This window comes from Chelonia mydas, chromosome 9, assembly GCF_015237465.2.
Source record: "Chelonia mydas isolate rCheMyd1 chromosome 9, rCheMyd1.pri.v2, whole genome shotgun sequence".
Classification (NCBI taxonomy): domain Eukaryota; kingdom Metazoa; phylum Chordata; order Testudines; family Cheloniidae; genus Chelonia; species Chelonia mydas.
Window position 1 is genome coordinate 84,116,402 of NC_057855.1, and position 15,949 is coordinate 84,132,350.

The 15,949-nt window shown below is 40.6% G+C and overlaps 1 protein-coding gene across 5 annotated transcripts in view; it reads right to left on the minus strand.

The window, feature by feature from the left end:
- VSIG1 (V-set and immunoglobulin domain containing 1) overlaps positions 1-14,742 on the minus strand; it is a 31,289-nt gene extending 16,547 nt beyond the window's left edge. For 2 of the 5 annotated variants that reach the window (XM_043523000.1, XM_037908892.2), the window contains exons 1-2: positions 14,612-14,741; positions 9,697-9,857 (exon numbers count right to left, since the gene is read on the minus strand). In XM_043523000.1, coding sequence (XP_043378935.1) covers positions 9,697-9,857; positions 14,612-14,660 — 210 coding nt within the window. In that variant the 5' untranslated portion in view covers positions 14,661-14,741. Of the gene's footprint in view, positions 1-2,531; positions 2,640-9,696; positions 9,858-14,577 lie in introns of all 5 variants that reach the window. The other 3 variants (XM_037908890.2, XM_027822517.3, XM_037908891.2) reach the window with 3 other exon arrangements.
- Positions 14,743-15,949: the final 1,207 nt, after the last annotated feature.

Here is a 15,949-nt window from a genome sequence, read left to right on the forward strand (position 1 = left end):
TGTAGCAATTCATCCTTGTGATTTTGCATGTGATTTGGGCTGCAAACAGGGGTTAAAATAAGGGAGAGCATGGGGAAGCTCAGCTCCTCCCTCTTCTCCCTCACACTGGCTTGAGGGAGCCAGTCATCTCTCTCATATACTGGCTGTCCCTCCTCCATGGCTAGAGAGATGAGGACTCATCTGAATTGGGGGCATCAGGCAAACCTGATGCCTATGTGGGGACTAGCTGGGGCTCCCTGCCTACTAGCAGAAGAAGCAGCAGCAGCCGATGGTGGAGAATGAGGAATCTCAGCTCGGAGTCCTCTATCCATCTCTTCCCTCTCACAAGTGTATCTGACCCCTGCTGAGTTCCTGTCCCCTTCAGCAGAGAAGAGACTTTCCTCCATCAGCTTCCTCTCCCTTCAAATGTAAGTAGTTGCATCAGGTACTTCATTGTTTTCAGGGGAGGAACCCCATGACTTCATTTTTTTATTTGTATTTTTTATTCATAAAGATTCTCCATCTCAGCTGAGTCTACATTGCAGCATTTATTCAAAGGGCCCTGGGGATGGCATGTGCCCTACACTGTCTCACCCCTAGCTCGTCCAATATTCTGTTTTGCTCCCTATGGACTTGTTTGGGGACACGGATACTTTTCTTCTCTTGTCCCACTCTCTTCCTCTTGCTTCACCCAGTTCCCATAAGATAATGCCATTCTACAGCACTACCTGTGATGACAACCACCAAAACTGGGGCACTCCCCTTATTATTTCAATCTATGTTATTATAATCAAAGGGCTGCAGACTTCCAGGACTGAGTACTCAGAAGATCCAGCCACACTGCACTGTTTCATCACTTTCTGATTAGCATTTTCTCTAATTACTTTGCTAGATTCTTTTCCACACCAGAAATAAAGGCAGAGAAGAACCCATATCAACCTCTTTATCATTCTGACACCATTGCATCACTCCAGGGTCTGAGTCTAAACAGAACTTAAAAAACAGCGAAGAAAAAAATGTATTCAGCTATTATTCCCTTTAAATATCTTACACACTAGTTAAAGAACAAATGCCATAGATCTTAACTACTAATCAGAGACCAAGGCCCAGATTCTCAATTCAGCTATATAGGGTTAAATCCACACTAACTCCCTTGATTTCACCAGAGTCCCTTTGACTACAGCAGAGTTACTCTGGATTTATATCACATGCCTGAGATCAAAATCTGGCCCCAAATGTCTTTGGCAACTTGAGCTTCCTTTCCACACATTTTTTGGTTACACTGTGATCTGCCAGAGAATGATAGGACTCTGATACATCGATTCTGAGATTTTTTGTGCAGGTTAATTAAAAAAATTAATGATGACTGCAGGCCTCTTGTCTCTGCTGCATGTTGTCAGAATTGGTGTGGGGAGGCATCTTAGGAAACTTATAAAGTACAGCAAGGAGACAGGGGAGGGCTGAAATCTTTGGAAATTAGCGATGTAAATCAAAGCAGCCCTTGGCCAGCTTTCAGTGATGCAGGAAGGGCTTGAAGATCAGGTCACTTCTCACCCTCACTGTGCCATATGGCACATACCTGTGGCTGAAATGTTCTTGAGTAATGCACCAAGCACAAATAGGCTTCTCTTCCACATTGGCTATGCAGGACTCTAATAAGTAGTATTAAGCTTCAATGTACAGTGGGCTATTTCCTGCTCAGTTTGGAAGAAAAATCCCATTGAAGTCAAATGGTGTTCTGGAGGTGTGTGGATTGGAGGTAGAACAATGGATAGCTACTGTGGCTACTTTGGAGGAAACCAATTCTGCATTCACATTTGAGTTCCTCTATATCCCTCCTGCCAGGGCAGAATGTGAAGCTTGCACCCTGCTTTATGGTGGATGTTCTGAACTCCATTGGCATGGGACAACAGCCTACCTCTATTACTGCACTCCCACAAATGGTGCTCTATCCTGAGTGTAAGCAGGAGGGAGCAGAAATGAGTTCTTGCCCCCATGTAAAGCCCTTGTACCAAGAGTGTGTGGTAGCCGCAGCTCTTCAGGGTTCCGAAGAACAGATTGTACTGAAAAAGTTAGACCATCAGTTCCCCATCCAATTCTTGTGCGTTTGCCATTGATGAAGCTTGCCTCTCTTTAGCACAATGATGTGGAAAGCACGCAACACAACTTACAACTTGCACTGTTATCTCATCAGAAAGTGCACCCTCGATTCCTGTGAGGGAAATCTGAATTCAAACCTCACTTGCTCAGACACAATGCGGAGGCTGATGGTGTACAGCTCTTTGGACAGAATACCATGCAGCTGAGGCCCTAGTCGAGCCACACAGAAGAGCTGTGGGAAAAACAAAAGCTACAGCCAAATAACTTTGATGTTCTGGCTGTGAAAAGTGCAATAAAAATCAGGGCAAAAAATAAAAGTCAAAATAGGGCATTTATTCTGTTTCACCTCATTTCTTGTATTGGCATTAGGATTTCAATATAGAACAATGTTTCTATGGCTCCAACCTGGTAAGAAAAATGAAACTATGTAATTTTTAAAGATTTTTACTAACCTGGTGTTTCCAGCTACATCTCCCCCGTGCATCTGTCACATACACCATCTTTTGACAATGATTGACTGACTTTTCATCCATACTCTGAATTTTGCGGCACGGGGAATGCTGTATTTGAGTAGAAATGTGCTGATCTAAGAGTTTAATGTGACTTTGAATGTTCACACAAAAATACAGAACATGAGAGCACCCTCTCTATACAACTGCTCTGAATAAGTCAGTGAAGTTAGCAAAGTTATAAAGTTATAAAGGGGTCATTCAGCAGCATTTGTAGGCAGACTCTTGTTTCACAATACGTCTTAAACCTTGAGCTGTAGAGTGAGGGTGCATTATTGTGATATTACTGAGTTATGTCTAAAATTACACAAACCAAGTGCATAATGTAATTGTTTGCTCTAAGCACAGCAGATAAGGCCTGATCTCTTTCTGATTCCTGTCTCTCTAGACTCTTGGTACTTTTGCTTTTTTCCAAGACCATGGTTCACTTTTCTTGTTGTTTTACGGGCCAGATTCTGATCTTCGTTCCCCCAGTGTCAATCAGAGGTAACTCCACTGGCTTGGATGAAATTGGTTATGGTGGTGTCAATACAGAATAATTCCATTGCCAGCAGCGGTGTTATCCCAGAATGACTCTGTTGCAACTCAGATCCCAATCCGACCCTATCCCTCATAATTAGAAACTGTTTTGTTTCCACTTTGCAGAGAATGGTCCAGTGGTGCCAACTCAGTGATCTAAGTCCTATGTACATGACAACAAACTCTGCATTTGATAAATCCAATTTTAAAATCAGGCTTGGCCCGAGAGAAGTTTTCTTATAATATGGAGAGGGCCTAATTAGTAAGCTGCCTACAGAGCTATGCAAGAGACATTGGTCTGATTTCCTGGTGGTTGTGTCTCATTCCCTGAACTGGAACTGACCGTAATGTGGAGGCAGCATTATTAGCCCCTCAGGGAGTGTTTCTTGTAACTCAGCAAAGAGCCCACCAGGCTGCAAACAGGCTATATACAATGAGTGTTGTCAGTCTCCATCAGTTGGAGTCTGATGATGGGGTCTTGGGAGGACGAGATATGGCCACCCCTGCTACCACTCTGGGGTCGGGGGAAGGATATTCTTGCTCTCAGTGGTTTGTGTGTGCACACAGCACACTGCTGCAAGATCTCTTGGAATCCTTTAGAGGAGTCAGAGCCTAGTCCAGTGTCCTGAACCAAAATCTCCCCTCCCCAGCTATTGCACAGTAGGTTGTGCACCAGTTAGTTGTCTCCTTTGCCCCCAGAGTGGCTCTGTTTTAGCGATGGTGTTTGTTCATAGTAGGGATGCAGGAAGCATTTTGTTATCTTTCAGGATGAAAGTTGATACAGAAAATAAATGTAAAATATTATTAATTTCACCTATTATTAAAATTCTTTCCCTTCTGGTCCTTTAGCCCTATCTTTACAAAGACAGTGATGTCACCACTTGCAAATAGTCAAGCTTGATTTTGTAAAAAATGAAAACTCTGCCACTGAATATAGTATAACATGCAATGTAAGGGCAAGTGTCAAATTCATTTCCGTCACTCTCCTAATATTTTAACTTAAACTTGCTATCAACAACAGTATTGTACTGGTTACAGCACACAATCTCTTTTGTAATTCCACCTTTCACATATTTAATCTGGTTTGGGGGCATTACTGTAGACTTTAAGAATAGGTCCATATAGACTTTGGAGTCAAGAGATTTCAGCCCTGATCCTGCAATTGGCTTCATGTGGCAGAATCCAGTCTGCCTGTGCAGAGCCAATTACAGCGTCCAGACATTGGGTTCCCCTCCTCCAAACATTATGCAAATGCTTAATGTTGAAGTCAATGAGGCTACACACAGGGTTTGTTAAGTTAAACGTGTGTAAGTCTTTGCAGGATTGGGGCTCTGGTTTGCACACCTGCTGTGTTGCTGACAAGATGTGTGACTTGGGGTCAGTCAGTTAACTACTCTAGGCCAGATCCTGAAAGGTATTTAGGTACCTAACTCCCATTCTCTCCTCTGGAAACCACTATCAAAGTGCAGAATATTGTCATTGCGCAGCCATGGTGATCAGGGGAAAACAGAGAGAAAAACAGGTAAAGAATCACTGATATCACACTGTTAATTTGATATTTACAATGTTTGGTTGAAATAGGGGGAACCTATCACATTTATATTATCAGAACAAAAACCAACATCTCATTTCTATTCATGCATATTGCACTCAATGGTGTAACACACTACATAAGAGATAAGAAACTTCTCAGGATAAGAACAGGGTGAGGCTTTATATTTTGCAGTGGCCTACTTAGCAAAGGAGAACCAGATTTACACTTTATATATAGCTGCTTTTGCTATGAAATACTCATTGCTAACACCTGTTATTCCACAGCTTGCTGCACCCCTACTCATAGCATTGTCTGTGTGCAGCCTGCTTGTGGTATTTCATCTTCTCCTGTTTAACTGCCTTTGCTTTTAACTCTCTAACACCTGTGGCCAGCATTGCATATGGCTGGCGATGCAGAACAGGATATGAAAACACCAGAACAAATAGCAAAAGAAGCCTTGCAACTGCACAATGGGAGCTAAAGGATCATTCTGAATATACTCTGTGAAACAGCAGCACTATCTACCCCTGATGCCAGGTATAATGGCTATATACCCTTACAAGATTTACACCTTAAATTAACATTGGCAGCACTCCTGATCCTACTCTTACTGATTTCATTAGGAGTAGTGTCAGACCCAGCCTTACAGTTTAAAAAGTTACCATGATGTTCTACAGTAAAGCCCTAAACACTCCAATATCCTTGTAGCTGTAGTATTTGGGCCATTGCTGTAAAATACTGTGACTTTTCTAAAATGAGAGCAGCTATGGCTCATTGCTGTATCATGTTAGGTCTTTAAGATAAGGCAACCCTAAATGATCCCTTATGTACTTGAAACATTGATCTTGTTTAATGACACAAATTTGCCTTCATTAATCCTGAAGTTCCGTAGAATTTGCTCTATTACTCAGTGCTACTGTGGAAACAATGGGCCAGCTGTAAATCAGCATTGTTCCATTGAAATCAACAGAATTATGTTGATTTACACCTGCTGAGGATAATTTCTCTGTATATGTTATATATTTCAGGCAAAAGGTGCTTATTCTTACTCATACAAGTAGATCTGCAACATGAGTAAGTGGAGTGGTATTTAGTCCCCCTTACCATATCTAACATTTGCTAACATATCAGAGACAGTTAAAATTACAACTGTATGGGGAAAGGTAAATATTTCCTACAGATGCTTTTGAAAAAAGGTGGGGGGGAGGAATTTTTGCAAAAATGTTCTGGCTTTTTTAAAATATGAAAACGGGGGGGGGGAAATCCAGGCTATGTGTTGTGTTTGTTGGTTAGTTTTTGTTGGGTGTTGCAAAATGATAAACTTTGAATGAAAAATTTTTCCACAAAAATTTTCATTCGGGGGACAAAAGGCCATTTTAAATGCAAAAAAAAAAAAGTTTTGATGGAAATTTTTTTTACTTAAAATCTGACAAAATCGGTCAACTTTGTGATTGTTATAATGCATAGCACAAGCTACAATACTGGTATATTTAATGTACTCTTGTATTGTACCATTCTACTGTATGTATGTTACGGTAACTTTTGCCAGTTGGTTAATCTATACAAAAGGGAGTGTCACAGATATAGTTTAGCACTATAGAATTTTGAACATAAGCTGAATTACCCAAATTGTCCCACTTAGCCTGTGCCATTTATATATGCTGGTTATAAACCCTGCAGACACACACCTGACACATCATTGTCATGGATTCATTTTCTAACAGTAACAGATGATGAGGATAAAAATATGTGAACATTTAATTTAAGATACATGCACAGTTCAGGAAAGATTGAAAAACCAATTGCATCTTAAAATGTGTAGTGTAAAGAGTTTCTTTAAAAGGATATATATGCCAAATAGTTCTGTGAAAATCCACTGGCTTTAGTCAGGGTCCTTTCTTCCTTCCCCTATTACTTGCATTTGCATGATGAATTTTATATTATACTTGTTTAAAACTGTAAGGCATTACAGCGCTATTGTGAGGGGCCCCAGCGAAATAATCCAAGGTTAAACAAACAGTTAAAAGCATTTAAGAAAAAGAGTAAGATCCCAATCCTACATTAATGGCACATACACATGCTTTTCTTTAAGCACATGAGTAGGATCACTGAAGTCAGTGGAAGTCTGCATGTGTTTGCAGGATTGTGCCTAATGCCCTAATTGGACTACCATGGAAGCACAAGGATGTTTTGCCTCTAAACTCTGGCCTTTCTAGATTCCACTCTATGTAACAAAACTGCACGTCCTCCATTACAAATGTGTGGGGGGGTTGGTATGACATGAAAATGAATTTACCATGTATTTGGTTTCTTATAGGAGGAAAGTCAGATGCAATTTTCCTCACTCGTGTTTCATGCAGCCCTCCTGGTGGGCACAAAGCTTCCATGGGAGTGCCAAGTGTGTAAGAGCAGATGAAGCCTGAAGGGGGCTTGATCTTTGTGGTTCCTTGGGCATTTAGGATCTTAGTCACTTTGTTGTTATTGTCAGCTCAGAACATTCACAACATCTTATGATTAGAAACCTCGGGTGTTGTTTTCTCCCCACCAGTTCCATTCTATACATGGTTCCACATGCCTGAATCTCTTGAAAGGTTCTGATCAGCCCTAAGCCCAAAGCTGTTACTTTGAATTTCAATCTATTCATTTTTCTTAGTTTCAACCAGAAAACATATTTTATTTGTTGGTTTTGTGCATTAATAATTTAATGGAACTAAAATACAGATTGTGGTTTCTAAGCAAATCTAAAAGGATGTTTTTGAATTCTACTAGAGTGCTGTGCTTGCTGTCTGAATGTGAAACTAACATTTTAATAGAATACACTGGACTATTACAGTACTATATTACACAGGGCTGCAATGCACACAACTTGCGTTAGCAAATGGAGCATGATCCTACAACCATTACAGGAGCAACCTTTATTCATGCAAATAGTCTTAACGAGGACAGGATTACTGGTATGAGCAATGTTTACTCACACAATTAGTCACTCTTAGAGTTCATATAGTCTGGTAATGTACTGTATACACATCTTGATAGAGTAAGGAATGCAGGGTTGGGCCACAATTTATATTTCTCACTGATATATTTGCTATCAAATTATTATTAACTGCTATAGTATGGCAGATAGTTCTCTTATTTTTATATTAAACTGCTATTTCTTTCAAGCCTATATATTCTTCTTCTTCTTTAATGCCAGTGATGTGCTAGATTCTGTACAATCCACAAAATACAGACAGTTCCTGCCTCAGAGAGTTTATGATCTGTACTAGTTGTACAAAAAAGTTGTAGTTTTGTACAACTAGTACAAAAAAAAGTACTATTTGTGGATCTACCAGTGCTGGTGTACCTCCTGCATATCACTTAAAGTATACAACAGTTAAACTGATCAACAACAACAATATTACCGGTCTGTATTAAATCAGTCAATCTGTTTAAATCAGTTATAACACCTAAGCAAGAACTCTGAATTTCTGGAACGAAACTGTTAGTGAAATTGTGCAAGACAAAGGGACTAGGTATCTAGTGGCCATGACAAGGCACCAGAGCTGGGTATTTCATGGGCACAGAAAGAATGAATTGACACATTTAGTCACCATTTCCTTGTATAGAGAAAAGGCTGCTGCAGATTGGTTCAGTCCTGCAAGGTGCTGAGCATAGGGAATTCCCCCTGAAGTTAGACGGAACTGTGGGCACTCAGGAATACAGAGGACCGGGCCTGCACGTAACCAGGAAGCAGGAAACACTGATCTAAGAGTTATTGTGACATATGCAGATTACGTTAAGAAGTCTCATGATGGCCACAAAACACCTGCTGCCACAGCCTTGTATTTTACACTGAGGGGAAGGGAGGTGTAGAATGGATTAGGTTTTACTACAAAGAAGATGGAGTAACTGACCTCTTGAGAAGGCCAGGGAAGCAGCAGAAGTATGGATAGAAAGTTGTCATCATTAGCCACTCAAACAATCTGCAAGGTCATCTGCTAGAGCCGCAGAGGAGAGCAACCGGGCATGGTCCAGGGTGTCATCTGTTTGTTCAAGTGTGTGTGTGTGCCTTGACCTGAGAATGGTCTCTGTGCTGCTACCAAAGGCTGCTGTGCACCCTTCCCCCAGCTGCACCATGATTGTGGCTGGATCTGTGCCCTCACCACAAAACATTTCATGCTGGGATGCAGGGAGCTCCATGGCACTCAGAGATTGGAGAACCAACGCACTGGCTCCCCACATCCTGTTCCCCCTCCACCTCATTGGTTCCACTGCCTGTCAGGTTTCATGTGCCTACCGACAAGGGGTAGGTGTAATTTGCTTCTAACCCTGGTAGGTATGATGTTTAGATGATCTGGTGATCCCTGCATATTGCTGCTATGCAATATGAGACTATGTCTCTGCATATTGCTGCTCTTCTGATGCCTTTGTGCTGCTGGGAGGTACTTAACAGGGCTTTCATGCCAATGAAATTTTACTTAGTGGCTGATAAGATGTTTTCTGTCCTTTTGAAGGGAACAAACCCCTATTATTATTCTCCCACTCTGTGCTGAAGTTAGCATACGCTGCCTTCCGGGTTACACTGAATAATATTATGAGGAAACTTTATAGTGACCTGGAGATACAAGTGCTGGGGGAAAGAGCTTTCATTATACCCTTAAAATGGGGAACACAGATGCCTCCTATTACATGACCCACTAGTTCTTTTCAATGTCTAGATCCTACCAATATCTTAAGAAAGCAAAATAACAACCTATGGCATTGAAAGCAACATCAGCCAGACAGAGAAGGAAGGATAGCCCAAGGGTTAGGATGTTAGCCTGAGACTCGGGAGACCTGGGTTGTTTCCTGCTCCACCGCAGATTTCCTGTGTGACCTTTGGCAAGTCAGTCTCTCTGTCCTCAGTTGCCATCTGTAAAATAGGGCTATTAGCACTTCCCTATTTCACAGGGGTGTTGAGTATAAACCATTAAAGGTTCTCAGATATTATGGCAATAGGGGCCATATAAGGACCTTAGAGAGACAATATATACAGCTGCATATATAAATTTTAAAAAACAAATCTCTCCTTACTGTTTGAGGTTGTTTCTCTTTGGCACTGTAAAAACTCCACTGAATGAAAAGTGAATCCACAGACCCAGTTGTTGTATATGTGCAGAGAAGAGTGGCATTTCCACCAACACTGACGTTCACCATGCTCTGGGGAGCTGTCACAGTCATGCTGCTGATGTGGCCTGCAGGGAATAAGCATGGTGAAGGGAGATCAGTCAGGGGCTGCTGCACACTAAGAAACACTGCTTTGAGTTCTGTTGGACGGTTCTCCCGCCCACCCCCTGCTCTGCAGGAGACATGTGATAGCCCTCTTCACTCTGTTCAATAACTTTTTCCCTGGTGATCGGATGAGTGTTCTAGATTTAGTAGCTCGGGAGGGATGAAGATGAAATAGGACCCAGATCCACTAAAATTCCATGCCCTCTTTTAAAAGAAAAATAAATCTCAGTTTCCTAGGCCTGGTCTACACGACACAGTTGCATTCTTTCCCAGCTGAGTGCTCAATGCTGCCTGGAACGTGAACTCTTATTTCCCAGCCAGATCATTCAATCAGAGGTGCTGGAACAATCTTGATCGTGGGGGTGCTGAGAGCCATTGAACTGTAAACACTGTATATAATAGAAACCTCCTCAAGCCAGAGGGTGCAGCAGCACCCCCTCCCCCAACCCCCGCACTGCTAGTTCCAGCACCTGTGCAACCAATGTTTTTCCAGCTCTTCCTTGCACTTCTTCCTCACAACCACCATCATAGCTCCTTGCTCTTCCTCACCCAAGTGGTACCACGCAGCACCGTCAACCCCAGACAATATGGCCCTTTTTAACATTTGTCCCCAAGGGTCAGATAGGCCAGTCCCAACTCTCACTCGCTGCTGCACCTGGTTCCTCTAAACTGTGGAGCCTAGATTCCTAGAATCCAAGCATCCTTTCTCAGTTCTTCTCCTCTAATAGCTTAGCTTCTTGATGTGCTTCTCAAGGCTCTGGTGCACATCTATGTATTTGCGCTGTTCCCAAATGGAATCTGGGGGCAATGGTGGCAAGAGCTAATTAGGTGCTTTAAAAATGTAAAAAGCCCTAAGTATGATTTACCACTAGCAGGGGTCTGCAACCTTTCAGAAGTGGTGTGCCGAGTCTTCATTTATTCACTCTAACTTAAGGTTTCGCATGCCAGTAATACATTTTAACGTTTTTAGAAGGTCTCTTTCTATAAGTCTATAATATATAACTAAACTATCGTTGTATGTAAAGTAAATAAATCTTTTAAAATGTTTAAGAAGCTTCATCTAAAATTAAATTAAAATGCAGAGCCCCCGGACCAGTAGCCAGGACCTGGGCAGTGAGAGTGCCACTGAAAATCAGCTCATGTGCCGATTTTGGCATGCATGCCAAAGGTTGCCTACCCCGTTCTAGAGGATAGGGTGAGCTGATATATTGTTATAGTGAGACTAGGATTTATTTTTATGGTCAAGTTATCATCTTTGGAATTGTTTTCCCCTTCTGGGGTAAAGGAAATTCTGTAAAACTGATCAACCTACATACCACATGAAACAAATGGAGTTGAGATCAAAAATAAATATTTAATATATAGTACACCATTAAAGGTGTCTATTGCAATTTAAAATAATAACTGTCTGTTTGAACACAATTCTTTGCATACTTTCCTGTAATTCTGACCATAATTCTTGCCTGTATAATTTATACATTACTGGTGCGCAATAGGTATGATAAGCTTGGCAAAATTTGATTTTTTTTTAAAAATAAGTATTATAATTAAACCAGATGTTTATTTAGAAGCATTATTTTCTATTTTTATCAATTTCACGGTTGTGGGGAAATTATAGGGAGGTCAGACAATAATTATGTAATGCCAGTAGATGTTGAGATTCAAAATAAGTTCTCAAGCAGCATTTTTCTTTCTTTACCTTTCTCTAAACTTCAATTAGTATAGAGGGAAATATTTTTTTCATTGGTTTGCGCATGTATGGGTGAAACTGACATTTACCAACATTTACAAATAAAAATCTAATCCTTCAAACCTTAAGTAGGATCATATATTTCTTATGCACCTATTTATCACACTGAAGTTAATCAGAGTTGGAAAGGAATGTGGAATTGGTCCCTAAAGGTTAGACAAGGCAACAAGCTAATGTGAATTTCATCTGTCAATCAAAAAGAAATCATTAAAGTAAAGCAGTCTGGACTTCAGCAGAATGGGGTTTTTGTTATACTGTTGAATCCAATTTTCAAACTACAGCTTTAGGATTCTGATGGTGCATCTGTCCATTCTTAAAATGTTCCACATTGAAGAAAAACATAAGGTTCCTGTACTTTCCTATGTGAGAATTAGGTGTGAAAACTTTGCATTGAGAAAATAATGCTCCCGATGGGCTTGTTCCACTTACAATTGATTGAGATACCAGGTACAAAATATTCTTATTTTGAAGGAATATTTGTGCATTTTTTCTTAGGGGGCTGTTACCGATTTTTAAACAGAACTCCATCCTCACTAACATCAATAGGGTATTCTGCTCAAATAATCCATAGTATGATACGATCCATAGTGTGAAAAGAAATACCATAGATTCTGATATATTTTAATTATCTAAATATTCTTTCTTTATCAGCCACTGCAATGAGTGAAAATATTTTATAAATGGATTCGAAGCTCTTCAAGGCAGGGACCTTCCTGTCTTCCTTCGTGTTCTTACAGCACTGTTCTCACTGAGGTTCTAATCCTGACTGGGGCCTCTCTATGAGCATAAAATAAATATTAAATAATACTACCAGTCTGGGTTTTTGTGTTAAGCTATCCTCTTTGGTATTAACCCATAGAGCTGGCTGGAGGAGGACAACTTTCAATGTTTTAAAATTGGTTTTCGTTTTACATGAGAACAAAACCAAAATCTTTCAAACATTTTCACAAAACAGCTTTGTGTCAAAATGTCTGGGTTCCGATTGAAAAGGTCAGGTGTTGGATCTCTCTCTCTCTGTCTCTGTGGTCAGAAGGGCCCAGAGAGCACTGGACCTCAGAAACCTTCCTGTCAAAACCATTGCTGAAATCGATACATCTCCGCACAATGTTTTGGCTGCGACGAATTAGCGTATTTCAATGAAAATACATTTAGCTGGAAATATTCCAACCTGCCCTATTAACCACCATCCTGCCAGCATTTCTCATCCAGTGAGACTGCTCCTAGCCAGTGTTGGTAGCAAGCTAGTGCTCACTAGTGTGTTTGTTGGACTGGACCCAAAGAGCCTGATCCAACAACACTGAAGTCAATGGGAGCTTTGCCATTAACTTCAGTAGGTGCAGGATCAATCCCATAGCCCTTGCTCATGCAGGTAGTCAATGAGACAAACTGTGAGTAAGTTTATGTGCGTGATCTTGCAAGCCTTTCCTTACAAGTATTTAATCTGTTTACATGCTCTATGGCATAACTATGAGAGATTTCCTTGCTACAGAAAAAGTTAATATATAGTTTTTAATGGTAACAAAATAAATTAAGCGGGAAAACAAACACTCTGCTAGACGCTAAAAAATCGTGGATGCAATAGAGACACTGATTGTATGTCTCATTCCAACAATCTGTAACCCACTAAGGCAAGTGTACACTACTGAGCTTACAGTGTAGCTGCTCTGTGCCGGCGGGAGAGATTCTCCCACTGATACAGAACTGTCCATACTGGCACTTCTGTCATTTTTTTTCACACCCCTGAGCAACATAAGTTATACCCACAAAAGTGGAAGTACAGACATGGCCTCACTCTCCTTTTGTCCTATGACTGCAGAGGTATTAATTGCCCACTTCATTTTGAATGGGTTTTTGCAACATGAGTTAACTTCTTATGCTTAACAATCTGTTCCATCTTGTATTTAGCTGTGACACTCTGATTACCTTTCCCAGACCTGAAGAAGAGCTCTGTGGAGCTCGAACGCTTGTCTCTTTCACCAACAGAAGTTGGCCCCCCCAAAAAAGATATTACCTCACCCACCTGATCTCTAACAAACCAAATGTAATTTGGTATCTTGATGTTGGCAATTGCAGAGGCCTGCACTGCTGATGTACACAGTCTGAGTTGCCATACTGAACATCTGCACCATTTGAAACCTAAATCTGTAGTTTTAAAATTTAAACCAAATAGTTTCACTAACACCTCTGCTAACACTGAGTTACTTAACACTTCTAAGGTAACTAGCTATGCTTAGAAGAAAAATAGACTTGTGTATAATAAACAACAGTCAGGAGTAACTGCTTAAATTGTTCATGTGACCTCCAGAAGAAATAATAACATCTCTAAGTCTTTATCTTGCAAGGTGCATCTGTGGAGTGGTGAGCACCCTCAACTTCCATTTTCTTCAGTAGCAGTTGAGGGTACTTGGGAGCTCACAGGATCAAGCTTTTAATGTCTATTTCTACGTGTCTTAAAAATAATGCTCAGTGTAACTAAACTTCCTTTAAGCATTAATAATGTATAAGCCTTAATATACCATATAAATCCCAGATTTCACAAAGATTTGCATCCATATTTAACTTTAAGCATAGGAGTAGACCCAATAAAGTCCAAAGGATTATTCACATGCCTAAAGTGAAACATGGGCCCAACGTCGCCAAGTCATTATTTCCCAAGGATATAGCCCATAGAAACAAGACAAGAGCATGAACAAATCTAATTTTGAGATGTCTGGAAAACGCTAAAGCTTACTCTTGCCTTCTACTCAATTTACAGCAACAAAGCATTAATGTACAGTAGGCAATGCTATAAAATAGTATCCTACGACAAAATACTAAATCACTATTCTGTCTGTTACGATTCCACAAGGTATTTTCTTTGGATCATCTCCACAGTTTTCATTCCAGCTAGAAGTAAATCTCTGATGTACTCCTACTTTGCTGGCAAAGCTCACCTGCTATTTTATTTATGTCCTTTGTTTTTCTCACCTGAAAGGGCTGCTATAATTGCAACTATCTTCAGCATTGTTGCAAACATCTTCGTGAAGTCTGGAGAGAAAAGAACCCAGATGCTGCTGCTTACATGAACTAAAACTCAACTGATTTTTTTTTATGTGGGTTTTTTGTTTCCCCTATCAGCAGCGTATCAACGTGTCAACAGGCTTTTTCGTTTTCCTCCTTTATCATCTATAGACCTTTCTCTGAGTAGTTTGTGACTGTTCAGTTGAAACCATTTCATGGGGCGTGTGCACCTGAGACACTTGTTAATAATAAACCCTAGAATTCCACAAATCACAGAGGGCTAGGTTCTACCACCATTATTCATGCCAAGGCAGTCGTTGGCTTCACAAGTACTCCCAGTGACTCCAGTAGGACTCCTTGTAAAGTACTACTCAGCATGAGTCCAGATAGCAGAATCTAGCCCCTGGTGAATAAGGGTGACAGAATTTAAGAAAAAATTCTATGATTCGTTTTGAAAAATGGATACTGTGGCAATAATGCTTTGAGTATGTTTGAAAAATGGAAACACGTAGTTATATAGAAATGCTACACTGTGATCTCATGCATAATTCTGCTTTGAAACATCTACAGGGAGACCATACAAGAGACAACAGCCTAAAATAAAATTAAAAGAGCCTGTTGTTTTTTTTAAATAATGGAATATAATCAATTTTGATCCATGTACTTGGATGGTGCTAACAAATTTGATGAGAAAACTGCACTATGACTTTGTTTAGTTACAAAGAGTTAACAAAATTATCACCATCATCAAGGTAAATCCCAAAGGGACGTAGCCTCCTTGCAGATCAAGCTCTCCATCTAGGTCCCTAAGAGAGTCTGGCTGGATATTCAATCTTTATCCACCACCTACAGAGCTTAGTAGAAAAAGCAGGATAGTCCAGTGAACAGAGTTTAGGACTTGATGACCTGGGTTCTGTTTCTGGCTCTGCTGGTGACTTTGGGCAAGTCATTTAATGTCCCAGTGACTCAGTTTCCCCACATGTAATAATGGGGCTATCCATGCTCACCCCTCTTTTGTAAAACACTGCGTTCTGTGGTGGCAAAGTTCTATAAGAGCACTGAGTGTTCTATTCATGATAATGATTCACGAGATCAGGGGCCTGATCCTGCTGGGGGCTGACCACCTCCTGGGAGTCAGTGAAATTCATGAGGAGCTGTGGGTGCTCAAACTCTTGCAGGACCTGGCTCTCCATTCTTTATTCCATCCACTTCGGTTGATAGTGATTCAGAATCACAAGTCGCAATGATTACAGTTGTTTCCACTTAAGCAACATTGTATATTTAGGTGGATGCATGACAGAGGGC